General features: G+C 43.3%; 2 protein-coding genes across 3 annotated transcripts in view; one reads left to right on the top strand and one right to left on the bottom strand.

Annotated features, from left to right (window-relative positions):
• FKBP15 (FK506 binding protein 15, 133kDa) overlaps window positions 1–929 on the bottom strand; it is a 58,431-nt gene extending 57,502 nt beyond the window's left edge. For both annotated transcript variants that reach the window (XM_010835185.1, XM_010835187.1), the window contains exon 1: window positions 755–929. In XM_010835185.1, coding sequence (XP_010833487.1) covers window positions 755–807 — 53 coding nt within the window. In that variant the 5' untranslated portion in view covers window positions 808–929. The remainder of the gene's footprint in view (window positions 1–754) is intronic.
• A 171-nt stretch (window positions 930–1,100) lies between these two features.
• The window catches only part of SLC31A1 (solute carrier family 31 (copper transporter), member 1), a 34,221-nt gene continuing 20,435 nt past the window's right edge, over window positions 1,101–14,886 (top strand). Inside the window, exon 1 of the mRNA XM_010835184.1 lies at window positions 1,101–1,243. The gene's annotated coding sequence lies outside the window, so the exon portion shown is untranslated. The remainder of the gene's footprint in view (window positions 1,244–14,886) is intronic.

Genomic DNA, 14,886 nt, shown 5'->3' with positions numbered 1-14,886 from the left:
CATATATATATATATATATATATATATATATATATTGACTGGGGGCAGGGGACAGCAGTTGCAGTTTCTTACATGGGCTCTAAGCTTTAGAGAGCAATTTCACAGTTATCGTTCACTCGGTAGGCACCTCCTAGAGCAGTCACTATGTGCCAGGTACTGTGCTGAGCGCTCGACAGCAGGAACAGACTGAACAGTCCATGTCCTATTAGGGCTTTATAATCTAGTAGGTTCGGTATGCAAAGATAAAGGTAAACACACCTAGTTGTGGGGATAAGAAAGAGAATGCAATTTATTCTGCCTGGGGCCGTGGGAGAAGGGAAAGCACCGAAAAGGTGACATCCGAGCTAGGCCTTGAAGGATGCTGAAGCTGACCCACCAGGGCCAATTCTGAAGGGTCAACGTCTTGTCCACGGAGCAGAGAAAGCCTCATATCGGCACCGGTGGACTCAAAAATTCTTAGGTATTTTTATCAACAATTATACCCATTTCACAGAAGGACAAACTGACCCGGAAAGCAAAAGTTCCAACCCTATGGTCATACTGTGCTTCAGGAGAGATGCCAAGTCCAGAACCCGGGTGGACAAACTCAGCACAGTTCCAGTTCTGCCCAGATTCTGGAACCTGTACAGCACCGGAATGTGGCAAGGGTCTCGGGACCCGGAAGTTGGGAAGAGGTCTGAAAAGAGAGCGACCCCCTCCAACCGATCCGCCAGGCTCTCAGCCACGCTCTCTTGCCCTACGCTTCTGCACTCACCCGCCGCTAGGCGAGAGGAAGTCGGTATCGTCTTCGTCGCCCGCACCGAACATCGCGCTGCCTTTCGCCCAGCTTCGGGGAGGAAGTCGGAGCGTTTCCAGAGACTTTCAACGCTGACGTCGTAAAATGCCGCGGCAGCGTGCTGCTTTCCGGCAAGACGAACTCTCGCATGGTTATTGGGCCGGGAGGAGACTAGGCTCTGGAGAAGGTGGAGGAAAGGCAAATAAGAGGACCTGGCGGGCGAGGCCTGATGAGTGACGTAAGCTTCTCCAGCCCTCAGAGGCGGTGAGAACGGCAGGCGCTCCGAAACTCTGGGCGGCGATTGGCCAGCGAGTCAGGGGGCGGGGTAAGGGCGGGAATTGACGCTTCGGTGGCGGTCTCGGACACGTCGCGAGGGTCAGAAGTGGAGGGGCTTCTGAAGAGTCCTGGAGGTGTGACGGATTAAGGATCTGAGAGAGAGGCACTGGTGGCGGGACTCGATCTGGAAAGGTAAGGCCTCTTCTGCCCCACTCGCAACCCGGGCACGAACACAGTCCTTTCTTCTCCGGGACAGGGACCTCCACGCCACTCTTCTCTGCTCCGCGAAAGGAGAAAGGGCCCGGGACCGGAGGTCTGGAGACCTGAGCTTTCGGCCCAGCCCCCATTGGGACATAACTGGAGTGACCTTGGGTCAGGGTGTTGCGTGCCTCCGTTTCCCTGTGTATAAAACCAGTCTGATCCCCCGGCCGCTTGTTCCCTGTGGCCGCCCTCGCTATTTGTTCAACGAGCTGTTTGTCCAGTGCTTCAGTGTGCTGGCTGGTCAAGAAGCTTTAAGACCTCAGAGGTCATCCAATTCAATCCCAGTCTTCTCGTAATCCCAGACTTCACAAATATGGAAAGACAGGAACTCAGCACTTGGATGACTAGTCCGAGGTCACACAGAGTAAAGGGCTGACTGAGGGTGGATCCCTGGTTTCTTGATTAGGGACTGAGCGAACTGCCTGGTCAACAAGAATGGTATCAACCCTTAAGTACTGTGTACTCTCACAGAGTGGGGATACCTCCGGAGAGAAGTTCCTTCCCTAGTGTCCACCTTCGCAGGTGAGGAGCAGGAGAGCTGGGATGTTCTGGGGGCGGGTGATGGAGAGGGGGAAACTTCAGAAGCTGAAAATCCCTGGCCCCAACCTTGGCCTGGGTTTTGCTTAATCTTCTTGCCACAAACCTAAGTAAACATCATTTGTTGTCGACTTCTCTGCAGTTTGTATCCTCTCTGATATAAGCATTTCTTTGGTTAACCTGGTGTCATTTTTGGAACAATTTCTGGGTAGGCCTAACTTAACCGAAGGAGGTGTGGATAAGCAGATTATGTCCCACCTTAGCTTCTTTACACAGATCTCCATCATATTAGGACAACATGTGTCCCTTACCTGAAAGTTTTAATCTGTTAGCATGAATGTGGAGTGAAATGGTTGGTAACTCCTTCCCAGAGTTTTAATGCCTCTTAGCACTTAGCTTGTTCTGCTTTTTATTATAGTTTGTGTGCCTCTATTAAATAGTAAACTCCTCAAGGACGGTGACGGTTTTATTCATCTTGGTGTCTCCTGCGTCGCCAAGCACTGTGCCCTCTTGCCTGTAATGGATTCTCATTTACTCTTTGTTAGACTGAGTAGTGTAATTCAGCCTTGTTTCCTTATTCCTTAATTTACTCTCTTAGCATATTTTTTTCACATGTGACCCAGAGAGCCTAGCAATGGCTCTTGCCTTGTCTAAGAAGCTTGCAGAAAGATAAAAGTGCTGTACTAGCTGTGAACTGTCTGGGTAGCTTAGTCTCTTGTCAGTTGAAGATGACTTTAATGTTGTTTAAAGCTCTAGGGAAGGGGGAAAAAGAGGAATGGGATAGCTAGAAATATTATACGTAGGTCTAATTTTTGTTCGTAAAGATTCCTCTGTTAAATGGAGGGACAGGACTGTTGTCTGCTTCCTGTGTTTATTTTACAGATTAAGATGGTTAAAGCCGTGAAGGCTGACAGTGTTAAAGCAATGATGCAACTGGAGTCTAAGCACTGGAACTGGAATGCTTTGTGGTAGCTGTGTTTTGAATGTGAGCTTGGCTGCTCTGGGTACAGGGGAAGAATAATCTACACAAGTAACAGCTCTTTCTTCCCCCTCTCCCTAGGACTGGTTATTGTCATTCCATCACTGCAGCATCTGAATAGTGCTTACACTATTACAAATGCTTACACTTACACTTACAAATGCTAAAGGGGACCAGTGAGCACTTATCTTGTGTTCTTGAGTTGGGAGTGTTTTTTCAGCAAAGCATTTTTTTTTTAAACCTTTTAATTTTGTATTGGGATATAGCTGATTAACAATGTTGTGATAGTTTTGGGTGAACATCGAATATCCAGGGTGCTTAAGTTGCCTTTCTAGATAGGCAGGAATCCTAAAATCTGGATCATGGATCAGCCTTTTTAGTGAGACACCACAAATATGCATGCCTAGTTTGCCCTTGTAGGACACAGCTGCTGGTTCTGATTGGCAATGGGAGAAAGGAGAAGACAGTGGTGAGCCTTCCTCAGTCTTCCAGGCTTTTTTTTTTTTAAGATTTATTTACTTTTTTAAAATTTTTGGTTGTCCTGAGTCGTCATTGCTGCACACAGGCTTTCTCTAGTTGCGGAGAGCAGGGGCTTCTCTTATCTCGAAGCATGGGCTCTAGGTGTGTGGGCTTCAGTAGCTGGGGCTCACGGGCTCTACAGTGAGGGCTCAGTAGGCACATGGGCTTAGTTGCTCCGTGGCATGTGGGATCCTCCCAGACCAGGGATCGAACCCATGTCCCCTGCATCGGCAGGCAGATTCTTAACCACTAGACCACCGAGGAAGCCCAGTCTTCCAGGCTTTGGACTGCAGGATTGAGTGCACCCAAAGAAACCACTGTCTTCCTGAAGTAGAATAGTGGACTAGGAATCAGGAAACTTGAATTCCCGTCCCGGCCCTTCTAACTCTCTCTGAGCTTGGGCCAGGCTCCCTAAAATCTACCAGACATCTATTAAATAGTACTGCTGGGGATACGGAGGTAAATAGGCACTACCTTGTTTGTCTCAAGTTTGAATAAAGCGTTTTTGTTTTGCTTAAGTATATAGCTTTTAGGCATATTTGTGAAATGTATTGACCCCCCTGAAGATTAATCAGAAAGCATGAATTTTAACAGTTCCTTTAGAATTATCAACAGTTTTGCTACAGAGATGACAGTGTTTATATACAGGTACTATATAATTCTATATAGTATATTAATCTGTTCTGGTGAATGATTTTAAAACTAATAGTTTATAATTATAACCAAGTTAGATCTTAAGTGTGGTGTTAGGATTATGAATTGAATGTAGGTTTGGGATTGGGATTCCAAGTGGAAGTGAGGAGGCAAGGCTTTCCAAGTTTAAGACAAGTTGCACTCTTCAGTTCAGTTCAGTCGCTCAGTCGTGTCTGACTCTTTGCCATCCCATGAATCGCAGCATGCCAGGCCTCCCTGTCCATCACCAACTCCCGGAGTTCACCCAAACTCATGTCCATCAAGTCAGTGATGCCATCCAGCCATCTCATCCTCTGTTGTCCCCTTCTCCTCCTGCCCCCAATGCCTCCCAGCATCAGAGTCTTTTCCAATGAGTCAACTCTTCGAATGAGGTGGCCAGAGTATTGGAGTTTCAGCTTTAGCATCAGTCCTTCCAATGAACACCCAGGACTGATCTTTAGAATGGACTGGTTGGATCTCCTTTGCAGTCCAAGGGACTCTCAAGAGTCTTCTCCAACACCACAGTTCAAAAGCATCAATTCTTCGCCGCTCAGCTTTCTTCACAGTCCAACTCTCACATCCATACATGACCACTCTTATCTGATGCAATTAGGGCTAGTAATTGGCTAGCTGAAAAAAAAGTAAATTAAAGCAGGGAATGATACAGATATTAGTTACCCGTAGACCTTAAGCATTTTATATTTTAACTTAAAACATAAACATCTTTTTGCCATTTTTTAACAGAACTCTTTTCTTGGAATGTGGATATCAGGCATCTGCAAACTACAGTGTAAGGGCAAAATCTCGTCTTGGCCTGCTGCCTGTTTCTGTAATAAAGTTTTATTGGAACACAGCCATGCTCACTTGTTTGAAAGTGAAAGTGAAGTCGCTCAGTCGTGTCTGACTCTTAGCGACCCCATGGATTGCAGCCTAACAGGCTCCTCCGTCCATGGGATTTTCCTGGCAAGAGTACTAGAGTGGGCTGCCATTGCCTTCTCCGAATGTGTCATTAGTTAAATTGATTAATAGAGTTCTGTGCAATAGTTTGCTGAGAGTTTAGGACAATAGTATATATAGGCAAATAGTGGATTAAAATAGAAAAGGAGACCAAGACCATATTTGTCAAATACACTGAAGGCCAAGCTTGTACTTAGCCCAGTAGGAAATGGAATTTTTTATTCTAAATAACGTGGGTCATATTTAAAAAAACGCAAATGGTTTAGGATATGGAGTTGATGTGAGGAATGAGTGCAATGTGGTATGGTAGACATCACTTAGGGCACTAGTATTCATCTGTTAAAAACATCAATCCAGTTCTTCTTTGGATTATAATCTCAATTTTGAATTGAGAAAAATAAATGTTCTAGACTGAATGTGAATAAAATTAAATGGCTTCTCTAAAGGTAACAATGTATACTGTGCCCCTAAGAATCTGTTTCTTAAGCCCTGTTCCTCTCCTTGTTCCCGTTTGCCTCTGCTGTTGATTCTTCTTTTTGCCTTCCTCACCAGACATGCTGCAAAAAAGAAAAAGATGACATAGTTGTCACTGGAAAAGCAAGTGTTTATAGCGACAAGATGACTTCAACTAGTGGAATATGTCAGATAAGTCAGTAACCAGGCAGCGCCCAGATAACTCTGCCATTTAAAGTTGGCAAGCCAGGAATGGTTGGAAAGGGAGGGAAGAGAGAAGGCAGGTTGCTGACTGATGCCTGCACTCCCACATGCAGATTTTAGCATAATAAAGCCATCGAAAAAAATCTTTTCTGTAGTTTTTGACTAAGTATGAGAAGTCAGCAAGGGTCTGACTCTTAATCCTAGTAAAACAAGCAGTTTGTGCCAAGAGAAATCTTAGAGTAGGCACTGTGAAGGAAGTGCTTTTGAAGTTTCCATTGCTTTGAGTAATATCATTTCATGATTTAGGTAACATCCCCAAGCAGAGGAGGGGCCCATCCTTAGGAATACAAAGCCCTGCAGAGAAGGAAAAGGTTGAGAAGGGTCCACCCTACCTCTTTTCCTTTGCACAAAGGACCTAGGTTTTTGTATACAACCTGCTTTTGTAGGCTGAGGACATTGTGCAATGCAGCATAATGAGATGGAAACCTGCATGGCAAAAGTAAATAAGAGAAATGATTGGGGGGGGGGAACACACGAAGAGAGCAAAACTTGAGCAACCGGTAAAATGTTAGCAGACCTTTTTTTTTTTTCAGCCAGTTTGAGTCTTTCCCTAAACAGGTAATAGAGTTATTATAGAACTATACAGAGTTTTTATGTAATTTTGAGCGGTTTAGAGCATCTAGAATGTATTTGTTCAGTTCATGAAATGAAAGAGGAATGCTGCTATGTCCCCACAGGTGCCCATTCCTCTCCTACCTTTTCCGATGGCTTTTTATCAGGTGCCATCACCTTGTGCATCATCTATATCTTAGTACATCTCCTACTGTGTTTTAATTATTTGTATGTATCCCTTCTCCATCAGACTGAGCTTCTTGAGGAGAGGGTTTCATCACAGTACCTTCACTCCATAGGTGCACAATAAATTTGAATGAATGATCAAAAAATATAAAAACAAATGCATGAATGAAGAGACTGAGTTTCTCTGGTCAGACAGGTAATAAGCCCCAAGAGTCAGATATTGAACCCAGGTCTTCTGATTCCAAGAACCCCTGTCCCCTGCATTAGCAGGCAAATTCTTAACCACCAGGGAGGTCCCAAGTCTGTATGTTTTCAGTGACATGAAAGTGACCCCTGTGTGTGACTTGGATGTCTCCTTTCAGAGATAAATTCTGTCCTCTAATGAGAAAGCAGGCTATCGTTAATAATAATATCTCATATTTACGATACCTTAGAATTAGGAGGTATTTTGACTTATTGATCCTTACAAACCTATGAGATGGGTAGGGTGGGTATTTGTATATCCATTTTGCAATAAAGGATCTAGTGCATGTTGAGTTCAGGTGATTTGCTTAATATAGCTGATATATGGCAAACTATGGAGAAGGCACTGGCACCCCACTCCAGTACTCTTGCCTGGGAAGTCCCATGGATGGAGGAGCCTGGTAGGCTGCAGTCCATGGGGTCACGAAGAGTCGGACACAACTGAGTGACTTCACTTTCACTTTTCACTTTTCATGCATTGGAGAAGGAAATGGCAACCCACTCCAGTGTTCTTGCCTGCAGAATCCCAGGGACAGGAGCCTGGTAGGCTGCCATCTATGGGGTCGCACAGAGTCGGACACGACTGAAGTGACTTAGCAGCAGCATGGCGAACTAATGTCTACAGCTGAGAGCCTCTGCTGCCTAATCCAGGGCTGTCCCCACTGTTCTCACACTTTTCATAAAACACTGAGATCTTAACATAAATCATACTTAAGCATTCATGGTTAGCATGGTGGAAATGCGTCAAGACTGCAAAAGCGTCCTATAAGAGGAGTTTGAAAGGGTGCATCTCCTGAGTGCATTATTCCAGGATGTGGCTTAGCCAACAACAAAAGGTATCAGAGAAGTGGAGTATAGTAACTGGGAGATCCACTCCCCATTGGACTTAGGCCCTGCTGTCATTGCATAACTAAAAGACCTTTTCAGTTTGTTTGTTCGACATATCAAATTTGAGCTGTCCTATTCGGACCAGGCAAATAAAAGCTTTTCTAAAGGCTTCTGTGAAGAATGGAGTTGTATACTTGATCTTCTTTGTAGAGAAAGGTGAGAGTGGGCAAGAGAAACAAGAGCTTCTATATTTGTCACTAAAACAGGATATGTAAAGCTCAGAAACCCCTCCTGCTGCTGCTTCCCGGCAAACTGTCTGGAGAAATCATGGGGGTTGGGGAAAGTAGCTAGCCCAGTGTTACACAGAAGCTGGGTCGAGAAGCAGATGTTACGGGCTCAGGTGACTAAAGAGTATATTAGCATCATTGGGACTTTCTTGACTGTCCAGGAGTAAAGACTCCAGGCTTCCATACTTCTACACTTCCACTGCAGGGGGTACAGGTTCAATCCCTGGTTGGGGAATAAAATCCTGCATGTCCTGTGGCCCCCAGAGTTAGTATCAGTTCAGTTCAGTTGTTGTTATGTCCGCCTCTTTGCGACCCCATGGACTGCAACATGCCAGGCTTCCCTGTCCATCACCAACTCCTGGAGCTTGCTCAAACTCATGTCCATCGAGTCAGTGATGCCATCCAACCATCTCATCCTCTGTCATCCCCTTCTCCTCCTGCCTTCAGTCTTTTCAGAGTTAGTATAGGTGTTTACAAACAATATGCATATACTCTTTTCCCTTTAAAAAATTTTTACAAATGATAGTATACAGCATCCCATCTTTTTTCATCTCATAATATACCCTGGAGGTCATTCTCTATCAATATGTAAGAACTTCATTGTTTATGGCTACAAAGCAGTCCATTCTATGGAAATAATTTATTTCATCAGTGCCCTGTCAATGAATGTTTAGCTTGTTTTTTCAGTATTTTTTGCTGTTAAGGACAGCCCTGCAACAAATAATTTTGTTCATATAACATTTCACATATGTGTCAGATTATCTGTAGAATAGATATTTAGAAGTGAAATTGTAAATGATCAGTGAGAGAGATGAGAAAGTATCATTTCCTTAAAAATATCTTGATTTAAGTAAAGGGCCAAGTATAAGCAGTCTCATCAAAATGATGTTGAACTGAGAACTTGCCAAAAGTCACATCACAATCCTTTTTCTAGTGTTATTCAGTGAAGTATTACTCAGGGTATTATTACATTGTAAAGGGAATGTTATACACTAAGGACAAAAGGGGACTGTCTCCTAGCTATTTTTACAAGTATTTGCCATGTAGAAGACTAGCTGTTTTTTACAGTCCATGTATGGACTGAAAGTGGAAAAAAAAAGATAACTTAAGAGAACCTAATATCTGTCTGTTTATATGTGTTTTTTTTTTTACTGGCTTCCCAGGTGTGTTTTGTTTTGGGTTTTTTTTTTTTTTTTTTTTTTGGCTGATTGTGGGATGAGTTATAACTTTGTAAAATGGGTGATACCATAAGAATCTCTTGCCTTTTAGAGGAGCTAGAGACCTCAAAGCAGACCAGAATTAAATCATCCCCTGCTACCTTCTGGACTAAACCCACTCGCCTTCTTCCTCCCTTCCACACCTCCATCCTTCTTTCTCTAGGTGTCTTAAGCCATTTGCAAAATCTGCTCTGTAAATAGCAGGTTTCAGCTAGAGCCTCCATCCTCTTCATCGCTAAATTTCCGATAACCCCTGGGGCAGGAGGAGAAGGGGACAACAGAGGATGAGATGGTTGGATGGCATCACTGACTCGATGGACATGAGTTTGAGCAAGCTCCAGGAGTTGGTGATGGACAGGGAAGCCTGGCGCCCTGCAGTCCATGGGGTCACGAAGAGTCGGCTGAACCACTGAACTGAACTGAGAGGGTACTTAGTAACTACTTCCTGACTGCGTTTGGGTAGATGTCAAAGTCATCTAATCTAGCTTCAGCTTTACTGCCCTCTCAAGGTGACATCTTCCTTTTACCTGCACAGTGTGGCACACCCTCCAGCCCACCAGTATGTGTACTTGATATGATTCAGGAAGAAACAAAAGACCAAGTACATTGTCTTGGGGAGGAGTTTGTGTCTGTGTATGTTTAAGGAAAGGTACAAAGAATCCGGCAACTAACTTAGACTTAGCAACTAACACACACACACAATCCTTCTGGCTCCAGGTGCCATTGTTCGTGCTGCAGTTAAAAAATTGGAGCCGTATTTATTAAGCTACACACAAGTGGTAATTATGGATTTAGACTTGAGAAAGTGAAAGTGTTAGTCGCTTAGTCATGTCCGACTCTTTGTAACCTCATGGACTGTAGCCTGCCAGGTTCCTCTGTCCATGGAATTCTCCAGGCAAGAATACTGGAGTAGTTAGCCATTCCCTTCTCCAGGGGATCTTCCCCACCCAGGAATCAAACCCAGGTCTCCTGCATTGTAGGCAGATTGTTTCCCATCTAAGCCACCAGGAAAGCCTGATTTAGACATACTCAGTAGGAATAACCTACTTATTTTGAGTCTTCAACTCAAAATAAACGTGTATTTTTTGATTCCCGCAGATATCATCTTATGTGTATATAATCATAAAGATAAACATGAATATTAGATGAACACAAACAAGGTCAACTTATGATTTTAGAATAAAGAAACTTGTCTATGGGCCATGCTTTAAGTACTCATAAATTCTCTGTGGCATAGCTCTGATAATCTCTGTGGGATAAAAGATGACTGGGCTTACTTTTGGACTGTAACTCCTGTAGTAAGGTGAGAGGAGTATAGGCCCTAGCATGTAAGTTACCCAGATGGGTCCCATCTTTTCAAATATAAGCTTTTTTTAATGCCAGATTCCCAGGGGAAATTACTGCTAGGGAGTGCCAATGAGATGCCTCACTAGATTTCTTTCTGCCTGTTATTTGGACAACTTGTAAAATGCCCACAAACTTTCTAGAAACTAACCATGAAAAGAGTTTCGTTTATTATGGCTTCAAAAATACCCAAGGTGTATGGTGCTGTGTTATAGCTTAGAATTAATGGGTAGAGTTAACTACCTCTTACCTATTCTTAAGAAACTTAGAATGTAGAAAATATAAGATGGGCCAAAACATCTTATAATGTACATATTTACATTTCAAAGTTGCACTTTGAACAATCTTTTTTCCTTCTCAAAATGCTAATGAAATGTCTTTAGAAATATAAAAACAAGAGAAGCTATGTTGTCATGATTTACAATAAATATTTGATCTTTATCCCATTTCTGGCTCATATTTAAAACCCTTGGAATTTCCTAAGTGGCTAGAGTTGGGTTTCCCTGGTGGCGCTAGTGGTAAAGAACCTACCTGCCAGTTCAGGAGACAAGAGACGGGTTCAATCCCTGAGTCTGGAAGATCCCCTGGAGAAGGAAATGGCAACCCACTCCAGTATTCTTGCCTAGAGAATTCCATGGACAGAGGATCCTGGTGGGCTACAATCCTTGGGGTTTCAAAGAGTTGGACACAAGTGAAATGACTTAAGCACCCATGAGCCACTCAAGTAAATTTTATAGAACTCAAGGAGAAGAGATTGTGGGAGCCTCTGATGTATAGCCAGTGGATCACAAACACAGGCTTGCAGTTGACATCTGAAGTGAAGGGCAGTCTTGTGGGACTTTCTGATCTGCATAATCTGATGCTATCTCTGAAAAGATAGAATTGAGTTGAGTTGTAGGACACCCCACTAGAGTTAGAGAATTGCTTGGCAGCAGGGAAACCACCCATTAAAATGTCTTTTATCATTAGAAAATAGAGATTAAAGAAACCTGAAACTTGGAGACATCTCAAAGACTATAAATGCAGATTGGAATCAAATTGAAGCAAATTACTGACCACCTGATTCAACATGGGTGAAGAACATCCTTCCCTGTGAAGTGCAGTGGATAGGGCTCACTGGCACACCCTGAACACTCCCAAAATGAGAACAACAAAGATTAGAAAGAAAAATTAGCTATGGTGTAGCTATGCGTGCGTGCTCAGTCGCAACCCAGTGGACCATAGCCCGCCAGGCTTCTCTGTCCAGGGGATTTCTCAGGCAAGAATACTTGAGTGAGTTGCCATGCCCTGCTCCAGGGGATCTTCCCGACCCAGGGGTCAAACCCGAGTCTCCTGCATCTCCTGCATTGCAGGCAGATTCTTTACCCGCTGAGCCACCTAGGAACCCAAGTGGGAAATGGACGAAGGACAAATCAAAGGATTGGAGGGGATTATACCTATGCCAAGTTTAGAAAGAACAGTAGATTGAGAAGTAACAGTAATGACTGTTGATCGAGGGCTCACTGTGCTTGGGCGCTGCACTGAGTTCATGTTTAAGGGCACGCTGCCACAAGGTAGGCAATACTCTCATTGCTGTCGTCATGGAAACTGAGTATCCTGCTGCCTCAGTGAGCTCTTCATAACAATCCCTATGAGGTAGGCTACTTCTATTACTTGATTTTAGAGCAGAGGCCAGAGATATTGAGTAATTCACCCAAGGGCCCGCAACCAGCAGGTACAGTTTTACCAGTTAGAGATTGAGTATAACTTCCTTGCATACTTGGAGAGCCGCCATAAAACAGAAAAAGAAAATATCTCTTCTGCCCACAACTTCCTCCTCATGTTTTTTATTGTTTATTTTTAGTGGTCTATTCAGGATCTCAAGCTGAACTCCCATTTTCAGACAAGCAGGAGCCGATGGTTAGGGACAGGCCCTGGGGTGCTTAGCTGGGAGCCAATCTTAATTTCATTAATCACGTTGGGAACTATTCCCACAGTGTGTGAAAGAAACTGCTGTCAAATTCCAGAGATGAGCCATTTTGTATTAAATTTAGTGTTAGCCCAGAAAGTTCCTTGATTATTAGGTGGTTCAGTTCGGGTCAGTCGCTCAGCCATGTCCGACTCTTTGTGACCCCATGTACTACGGCACGCCAGGCTTCCCTGTCCATCACCAACTACCAGAGCTTGCTCAAACTCAGGTCCATCAAGTCGGTGATGCATTCCAACCATCTCATCCTCTGTCGTCCCCTTCTCCTCCTGCCTTCAATCTTTCCCAGCAATCAAGGTCTTTTCCAGTGAGTCAGTTCTTCTTACCAAGTGGCCAAAGTATTGGAGTTTCAGCTTCAGCATCAGTCCTTCCAATGAATATTCAGGATTGATTTCCTTTAGGATGGACTGGTTGGATCTCCTTGCAGTCCAAGGGACTCTCAAGAGTCTTCTCCAGCACCACAGTTCAAAAGCATCAGTTCTTCAGTGCTCAGCCTTCTTTATGGTCCAACTCTCACATCCATATATGACTATGGGAAAACCATAGCTTTGACTAGATGGACCATTGTCGGCAAAGTAATGTCTCTGCTTTTTAATGTGCTATCTAGGTTAGTCACAACTTTTCTTCCAAGCAGCAAGCGTCTCTTAATTTCATGGCTGCAGTCACCATCTGCAGTGATTTTGGAATCCAAGAAAATAGTCTGTCATTGTTTCCCTTGTTTTCTCATCTATTTGCCATGAAGTAATGAGACTGGATGCCATGGATTGGAATGAAAACTGACCTTGTCCAGTCCTGTGACCACTGCTGAGTTTTTTAAATTTGCTGGCATATTGAGTGCAGCACTTTGTCAACACCATATTAGGTGGTGCTATGTGTAAATTTTAAGTGAGACTGGACTACTTTTGTGTCCTTTTGGGATATCATAATAAAGAAATGCTTTATTTTGGTTCCTGGTTGAAGCTTAACTTTCTTTCTTTTTAGCTCCCTCGTTTAAATATATTGGGTTGGCAAAAAAGTTCATTCGGGTTTTTGTAACATCTTATGGAAAAACCCAAACAGAGTTTTCGGCCAATCCAGTACAATCCTGAGATTCTGTGCACTGTATCTATATTGTCTTGTGCTTATGCTTATTCCCTTAGTTGTCTTTATAACCCCGTGGGCTGCAGCCCACCAGACTTCTCTGCCCATGGAATTTTCCAGGCAAGCATACTGGAGTGGGTTGTCATTTTCTTCTTCAGGGGATCTCCCCAACCCAGGGATGGAACCCGCATGCATCTCTTGCGTCTCCTGCATTGGCAGGCGGGTTCTTTACCTCTGAGCCACCTGGGAAGCCCTTATCTCTATTGTTTGTCTTTATAATTCAGAATTTTGGTTCTCAAATTTTATAGTATGTAAGAATTGCTGTATACTTGGACATATATCTAGATTCTGAGGCCCCATTCCCTAAGAGGAGATTTGAGAGTCTAGAGTGGAGTCCATAATTTTCATTTTTAGCCAAACTTCTTGAATAATTCTGATTCAGGCAGTCCTTAGACCACACTTTGAGAAACTCATGAGTTAGGAGGGTAGTAATTAACATTTATTATTTTCTATGTATGTTATTAATGTGTCAGTCACTTTCATATGTATCTTTATATTTGGTGTTCAAAAAACAGTGAGATTTTATTATCCCAGACTTATGTGTATTATTTCCACAAAATTTTAGTAAACCTGTTCTTAGCTCCAAAGATGGCATGGTCTTGTGATAGTCAGTGTCTGACTCCAAGAACCAGGAGGGCTCTTGCTCTTGGTACTTTTGCTTCAGCAAGCTATCTCAGAATTTCTACTCTTTTCTTTCAAGCTGTAATAATTATAAAGGCACAGGTGGGCTATAATCCATACATTGCCTGAGAGTACCTCAGATTGTTGAATCAGTGGTTGGGAGTGATCACTCTGTGACATTTACCATTTGAAAGTTCACACATAGGCATAATAATCAGAAGTGTTCTGGTATTTTAAAAGAGTAGAATAAATGGTGACATTTTTATGAGTTAGTTTTTTAAAGTTCTGTTTTTGACACTGAAAATACATAGTAGAACGGCATTTGGGACTTTTGTTAATTTCAGTGGGATGCTGAAATGTGGCCTGGAGCTCAGGCTATATGGAAATCCATTACTTAGAGCCACACAGAGGCAAAGCAGCCTACATTACCGCAGTTAACCGTTTTAACACAAGGCACAACTACTCTGGAGGTGGATAACAGCTAGAGTTAGCTCCTCCTCGACAACTTAATGGACGTGCCTGGTGACTCAGGGGGTAAAGAATCTGTCTACAATGCAGGAGACCCAGGTTCAATTCCTGAGTCAGGAAGATTTCCTGGAGAAGGGAATGGCTCCAGTAATACCCACTCCAATAATCACACCTGAAGGATTCCTTTAATCCGCTTTACAGACGGGGCCCTTAGATAACTTGATGTTGGTTTATTCTGAGTATAGAGAGTATACATTTCTTCCTCCCGATAGAAATAGGTCTGTATTTCTTTCCAAGCTCCCTAAAAACTACAACTTTGTTTCCTAATCTCAATCTTTCAG

The sequence above is a fragment of the Bison bison genome, unplaced genomic scaffold (assembly GCF_000754665.1).
Source record: "Bison bison bison isolate TAMUID 2011002044 unplaced genomic scaffold, Bison_UMD1.0 scf7180017864039, whole genome shotgun sequence".
Lineage (NCBI taxonomy): Eukaryota > Metazoa > Chordata > Mammalia > Artiodactyla > Bovidae > Bison > Bison bison.
Note: the sequence above shows the minus strand (reverse complement) of the source record. Positions and strands in the feature narration are given on the sequence as shown.